The sequence below is a fragment of the Alligator sinensis genome, unplaced genomic scaffold (assembly GCF_000455745.1).
Source record: "Alligator sinensis unplaced genomic scaffold, ASM45574v1 scaffold1382_1, whole genome shotgun sequence".
Taxonomy (NCBI): domain Eukaryota; kingdom Metazoa; phylum Chordata; order Crocodylia; family Alligatoridae; genus Alligator; species Alligator sinensis.
Window position 1 is genome coordinate 75,449 of NW_005843036.1, and position 7,598 is coordinate 83,046.

The 7,598-nt window shown below is 49.7% G+C and overlaps 1 protein-coding gene across 1 annotated transcript in view; it reads right to left on the reverse strand.

Moving 5' to 3' along the window:
* Positions 1-2,998: 2,998 nt before the first annotated feature.
* TNNI1 (troponin I1, slow skeletal type) overlaps positions 2,999-7,598 on the reverse strand; it is a 10,674-nt gene continuing 6,074 nt past the window's right edge. The window contains exons 5-6 of the mRNA XM_025193273.1: positions 6,094-6,204; positions 2,999-3,654 (exon numbers count right to left, since the gene is read on the reverse strand). Coding sequence (XP_025049058.1) covers positions 6,097-6,204 — 108 coding nt within the window. The 3' untranslated portion in view covers positions 2,999-3,654; positions 6,094-6,096. The remainder of the gene's footprint in view (positions 3,655-6,093; positions 6,205-7,598) is intronic.

Genomic DNA, 7,598 nt, shown 5'->3' on the forward strand with positions numbered 1-7,598 from the left:
TAACCCTCCTGCTTGCTTCCCTCTGTGAGACATGTCATTTCCTTGGACACTTCCAGCCCAGACCTTGGTTAGCCATGGACAGACCTTTGCCACAGCACGACTTTGAGGGGATGTTCCTGCTGCCTGCCCCTCTCCCCGTCCCTTACAACCATAGGCCCAACAGGGAGATACACAATGTTTGAGAGAAAAAAGCAAGGCTGATTTAATCCCGTGGAGACTGGTACCAGAGCTGGTTCAAGTGACACACGAGTGAAGACAAGAGAAGCAGATGGAAGGGTCCTGCATGACCACAATGGTCTCTTGACTATTAACTAGGGCAGGGGTGCCAAAGATACAGCCCATGGGCCAGATCCAGGCTGCAGAGCCATGTCCTCCAGGCCATGGAGTATGTAGCTATGTCATCTTGGCCTATGGGGTTGTTCATGGGGCCAGAAATTTGGTGGCAGGAGCAGCAGTGGCTGCCATGGGCCTGGGACCTGCAGCAATTAACACTGGTGCTGACAAATTTCTAACCGCATGGGCGAGATGACAGCTCCGTGCTCTGGATCCACCCCACAGACCAGCTCTGCATGACTTGTCCAGCTCATGGGGCCAGATAACACTCTGATCCAGGGAACTGAGCACCATTGCCAGAATCAGTCCCAACCCCAGATGAAGGGATGGGATCTGTGACTTAACTGAGCACGAGGCAAAGGGCACATCACTCAACAGCCACTTCAGATCAACAGCTGCCCCTACCCTAGTCTGCATCAATGCTAGAGTTCCCATGGACTTCATGGGAGCAGGATCGACCCAGTTATCGTGGTTCCCCTTGGAACCATTACAGTTGGCCCAGCTTTTTTACGCAAATTATATTTGTCACAAAAAATAAAAAAATTGTCTCAAAACGCTGGCTTGCATCCATAGATGCTTCTCAAGCAAATCCCGGGACGTCATTCTCCCCTTGTACTCGGCTTTAGTGAGGCCGCAGCTGGAGTACTGCGTCCAGTTTTGGGCTCCTCAATTCAAAAAGGATGTGGAGAAGCTTGAGAGAGTGCAGAGGAGAGGCATGATCACAGGTCATGCACATGATCAGATGCGCATGATCAGAGGTCAGGAAAACAGACTTTACGATGACAGGCTGAGAGCTGTGGGGCTCTTTAGCCTGGAAAAGCGCAGGATTAGGGGCGATCTGATGGCCACCTATAAATTTCTCAGGGGTGGCCACCAGTATCTGGGGGAACGTCTGTACACCAGAGCACCCCAAGGGATGATGAGGTCGAATGGTTATAAACTACTGCAAGACCATTTCAGGCTGGACATAAGGAAGAATTTCTTTACTGTCCGAGCCCCCCAAGGTCTGGAACAGCCTGCCACCGGAGGTGGTTCATGCACCTACATTGAACACCTTCAAGAGAAATTTGGATGCTTATCTTGCTGGGATCCTATGACCCCAGCTGACTTCCTGCCCTTTGGGCGGGGGGCTGGACTAGATGATCTTCCGAGGTCCCTTCCAGCCCTAATGTCTATGAAATCTATGAAAATGAAGTTCTGGGTTGACATCTCAAAGCATTATGAGGCCTGAAATGACTATTTTATTCTATTTCTTGTCTCTCAGATAAAACTGAAAATGCTCCCACTTGCCTTGCCCTCATGTATTTATTTACTTTTCTTTTCTCTTTCAGTTCAGATGGCAAACAGACAAATCCACCTGCATTTCCAGAGCTCTATCATGGCTCTATCAGGCCACCTAGCGGTGATGACTAGAATGGTGGTGAGAGGCAGGGCAGATTTGCACCTGATAGACCAGTGGTTCTCAAGCTTTTCAGCCTCCGGGCACCCCTCCATACACGCAAGGCAGCGCTTGGAAAATGCCAGCTCTTAGTTTTGATGCATCTTTTGACTACAGAAAAATAATAGAGCAATTCTTCTGTTGCAAAGAACGAGGTGCCCTAGTGCACTAGGCTACTGGTAGTGATTAGGATTTTGTGAGAGGCAGGGTAGTTTTGCACCTCCTGATACAACCTGGATGAGAATTGCTGTTATAGGCCCTCATGGCTACAGTATCACTCCAACATTTTTCTTGGAAGCCCAGAAATCCATCAAAAATGCTTTTTGGACCATCCCTCATCGTGTGGGATCAGCTCACAGGCTGTCACCTAGAGCCCCCTCCTATTTACTTCCCTAATGACCTGGTGCATCCCCCTAGTGATACAACCCAGCCTGGCTCTGTGGCTTTGTTTAGTCAAATCACCAAAAATAAGTCCTTGTGCTTCTGTCAAGGGGGTTAGTGATCACTCAACCTCCTGAGGACAAGGAACAAGGGCAAGGGCTAGGGTTAAAAGAGCTACATTATATCACAGATGGAAGAAGTATCTGTGAGCAAAATGCTCAAAGGGGGAAATCACATGTGTGGATGTATTTCTGGGGCTATGTGAGAATGGAAAGGCAAGGGGTTGATATCCAGAAATAATGCAAATAGACTAGGGTCTGCTAAGGACCAGCAGGGATGATGCTAGGGGAGCATTGCAACAGTAAAGCAGTGTCGGGGCCAAGGGCTGGAAGAGCTCACCTCAAGAGCAAAGGGCATGACCGATGATCTCACGAGGTCCCTTCCAGCCTTAAACTTCTGTGACTCTGTGAGGGGAGCAGCAGCAACCCTGTGTCTGGAACTGCAGCATTGCACCAGAGCACTGATGTTTAAGAAGTCCACGCATGGGGCTGTGCAGTCCAGAACTGGGGCTCACTGAATTGCAGGGTGGCAGTATCTGGGAGTGCTACTAAGTTGAGGTCCATGGCAGAGCAGAGCACACTAGGGATCAGGAAGTGGGCAGGTTGGAGCCAAGGTCATTATCACAGCCAGGGCTTGGGAGGCACCTAAGCAGGGCCACCTACGCTATCCCTGCCTCCAGACCATGCCTTAGATCTTCCACTGTCATCAGCAGCCTCAAGATTGCTTTCCTGATTTCATAATGAGGGACCGCACAGTGACGAACACATCACACACCCTACACCTCTGTTCTAAGGACAGTCTTTTAATAACCGTACAGACACAGCAGTCACATCTCACAAACTGGACATGTCAGAGCTGGGTGGTGAGAGCAGGACCTCCCAGTGCTGTCTGCCATAGCTGGTGGAGAAGGACAGGACAAACACATCTAGCAACATTTGAGTTGGGTACAAGACTAAGAAACTCAGACAACCTGCCTCCATGTAACCGTCAGCACATGGCATAGGCATTTCCATTCTGTATGGCACAGGACATGAGCAGGATGGTTGTCTGGACACTCACCCTTAGTATTTAATATGATTGGCACTTTGGGCCACAATGTCAATACCTTCTTGGACTCCCTACAAATACATGCTCACGTCACTCCATTGGGTGGATATAGCAAGCCAGGACCTTCAGGAGGCAATGGCAGTCCTCTGCTATAGTGCCAGACTGGAGCAATTATTTCACTGTATCAAGTGAGGCAGTGGCTACTGCCACTGCTGGGACTGGGGACGGCTGTGGGGCAGGGAGTGACAGAAACACAGGACTGGATTATCTTTTCAAAGGAGATTTTCACAAATGGGTTGGTTCGAAGGCCATTGCTGGAATAGGCCAGCAGGGAACAAAGCTGCAGGTGATAGGAGGCAGGGGTGGAGGGAGATCTTCGTCCTTCCAGGAAGCACCTAGGAGGAAAAGAAACAGCCTAATAGTAGCTTTGTGCAAAAAGGAAAGGGTTGTATTAGATTGAGTGTGCAAATTGTCAGGGCAGGACAGAGTATGACTATCCAGCAGCTGGAGCAGGGGAGGGATACCCCAGCTAGCTTTCATCTAGCAGCCTTGGATGGCAACTGTGAAGTTGCAACAGCCTGGACATGACTGTGAGCTGCGCCAGTTGAGTACACATCCATGACCCACATTGTACAGTCTTCCCTGAAGCCCATACCATGAGAGGCCCCTGCTATCATTACATCTCTTGAAGATTAGACTGGATATATTTATGGAAGAGACAGTGTGATATAACAGGGCATCCTGGCACACTGGTCCTTGTGTAAGGTGGAACCAGTGTTTGCGGTCCTCAAATTGGTGCCTTGAGTGTGGAAGGTCTCTGGTGACCCGATGCCTCAAGTCTTTTCCTGGCTGCCCAGAAGGGATTTTTTCCTCTCCCCTCATGAATTCTGCTGGCTTCTAGTGTCTTTCCCACCTTCCTCTGAATGTTTAGTGGGATGGTAGGGGAGTTTTGACTGAGGCTTCTGCCAGAAGCTATAATAAAGCCCAGAGGTTCCTGGCTAGGGGGTATTTCTCTTCTGTTTGGGCTCACACTGATCAGCAAATCCCAAATCAAGAAGAAATTTTTCCCCTAGGTCAGACTGGCATGGACAGTGAGGGTTTTCCTTCTTCTACAGCATAGGGCTTGGTCCTTTCCCTTGGATCTTCTGAGCACACATTAACCACCTACTTTTTCTGTCATTGGAGCGGCAGAGCATAGGCAGTGCCTTTGTCACCCCCTGCTTTTACCCATGGCATGTGATGGGGTGTTCTCCATGGCCCGGAAGGCTCCTTCCAGTCTTACGTTCCTAGGTCCCTGTTACCTGTGCTCACTAGATTTAAGCCAGCATGACTAAATCTGCTAATGCTGGTTATGCCTCCCCTGTGTAGATACAACCTTTGGTCAGCAGGGGCTTTAACTTAAAAATGAGAAGTTAAAGCAAATAACTCCAAAGGATGGACTCAAACCAGAAAAGCCATCCCCCTGTGAGGCAGGGTTTACCACCAGGGGTTTGGGCCATGTATTGCAGTCTAGGTGAGCGGGGTGTCTGGTGCGGGATCCTGCCCAAAGGCAAGTTGAGGCAGCGCATGATGCGACTGCAGCCTCCAAACAGAAGCACGGAGCAGCACTGGCAGGCACCCAGGTACAATTTATTGCTTTATCTCATAGCACAGATCACCAGGTGCAGTGAATTCAGCCCCACCCTCAAATTCCTTCTAGCATGAACGCAGGGGCTCTGCATTGGGAAGGGGGACTAGACAGTTCTTAATCATCTCAGGTGCCCCCCTGCCTGGCCTACTGCTCACTGGGGCTCAGCCCTTCTTGCTGGGCAGGGATAGTGACTTTTGCCTGTAGTGCAGGGGAAACTATGCCTTAGGATCACCAAATCATGGAAAAGCAGGGCTAGGAGGGCCCTCCAGAGGCCATCTAATCTAACCCCATTTGAGGCAGAATCATCCCTATCCAAAACACCCCATAAAATCCAGTATCTAGCAAATTAGTAAAACTACACAGTCAACCCAGACCCAGCCAGAAAGCCCAGAAACCTGCCACAGATAAGGCTGGGAGACAACAATAGGCAATGTCCTGCTGCTGTGAGGGCTGTTAAAATATGCTCAAGAGATCCAAGGAAGAGGACCACATGTCCCCACTGCTACAGAGGAAGGCAACCCCTCAGTCTGCAACAACCTGGCCATAGGGTAAAATGCATTCCTGACCCCAAATGTGGAGAAGAGGCAAGACCCTCTAGCCAAGAACCTCCAACTTCTAGTCCCAGAAGGACCATGGGCCTTCCACGGTCAAGATCCCTTTTCTCAGCTGCAGCCAACACCCAATGTTTCTAAGGAAGGTGAAATGCACCCCCTACCCCCAACCCTTGTCGCAACACAAGTGGGAAAAATTCCTTCCTGTCCCCATATGGCAACCAGCAAAGCCCAGAAGCATGGGAAATACCCATAGGAGAACATAGGCACACCAACTCCTAGATCATCCCTGACCAAAGCTTGTCCAACCTCTTCTTGAAGACCTCCAATGGGTTCCCTCCTGAAGGAAAGTATTTTGGCCTCTTACAGAATAGATCTAGGGTTTTTGCCTCTGATCCCAACGGCCAGGTCAGCAATCAGAAAGGGTCACTGCACCCACTCAGCTCACAGCCACAGGACAAAATGCTTCCTAAACCCAAAGCCTAGGGACTAACCAGCCACTGGGTTAGTCTTCCAAGAACAAGAATCAAAGCAAAACTGTAACTAAAGGGGGGATTCCAGGCTGGAGGCACTGCCTGTGCACCATTTTGTTGAGAGGAGCAGATGACATGAGAGAAAAGGAGAGAGCAGGACGACAGGGAAGAGCACAGTACCTCTCACTGGCCTGTTGGAGACTTGGCAGCATCAAACATCTTCTTCCTACCCTCCATGCCAGACATGGCCTCCACGTTCTTACGCCAGTCACCCACTTCCACTGGACGTTCCTGCAGGGAGAGGCAGACTTGGGGTCACAACAGAACTGGGCTTAGGGGAGCTTGGGACTGAGCCATTGAATCTGTACCTCTGCACATCAATTATACATGAGCTGCATGTTCAGGCTGTGGGATCATGGGTCCAAATTGCTGCAGTAGCCCCAGGCAGCACATTGTGTGGGGGCAACAAGCAATAAAACGATCCAGTCTCAATGATACCTTTTCCTTATAAATCAAATAATCAATAGGATGTACCATCTCCTTCAACCTGCTCTACCCAAGGAGAGCCCTTGGGGGTGTTGTGGAGTTATGATTTTGGAACCCAGGATGGCCCTTAACATGAATATAGACTGGAGATAGCTGGGAAAGCAGGAATAAAGTCCCAAGCCTGGGAAGTACTTAAGCACTTTGACTTGCTGTGCTTGGGAGCCAGGGGCATGTGGCATCTTGCATAGGCAGCCCTGCCCTTGCAGAACCAGGCCCTTGGAGTCCATCAGCTCCTGCCAGCATTGTTCTTCATGGAGGTTTGGATAAGGGCAAAGTACTGTCATTAGCGCAGAGCAGGCTATATGCCAACAGCTTACTCTTGGCTGCAGCTGAAAGGACTGGATAATGTTATCAGAAGGAATAGCAAAGTAGGTAAGGATTATGGCCATGGAAACTTCTGCTTCAGGGCATAAAGTGGTCACTCAAGGGTCAGGAAGGGAACACACCCATCATGTGTATCATCATCTGAATCATCAGGTCCATCTCCTTATTGTAAGCCATCCTGGGCTGGCCTTTGCCATAGGATGGGTGTTGGATTAGTCAAATCAAGAGTTTAATCCAATATACAAATCCTAGAACTAGCTTTCATCCCATGTATCTGGTATTGGCAACGGGGGATGACATGGTTGGGGACCTCCAGATCGGTAGCCATCTGGGGGACAGTGATCACCTAATAATAGAATTCACCATAAGGCATCGAGTGGGTAAGGTAACTAGTAGGGTGAAAGTGCTAGACTTTAGGAAAGCTGATTTCAATGAACTCAGGCGATTAGTCAAGGACGCACTGCAGAGTAGGAGTTTTGAAGTGATGGGAGCCCAAGAAGGGTGGCTATGCCTTAAGGAAATGATCCTTCGGGCACAAAGCGAGACGATCCCCGAGCGAGGCAAAAGGGGGAAAGGGGCCAGGAGGCTTCCCTGGCTGACCAGAGAAATCCAGGGCAGCCTAAGGGACAAAAGGGGAGCACATAAAAAGTGGAAACAGGGAGAGATCACCAAAGATGAATATACCTCCTCTGCTCGTGCTTGTAGGAAGGCAGTTAGACGGGCCAAAGCTGCCATGGAGCTGAGGATGGCAACCCAAGTAAAAGACAACAAGAAATTGTTTTTTAGATATATAGGGAGTAAAAAGAAGGCCCAGG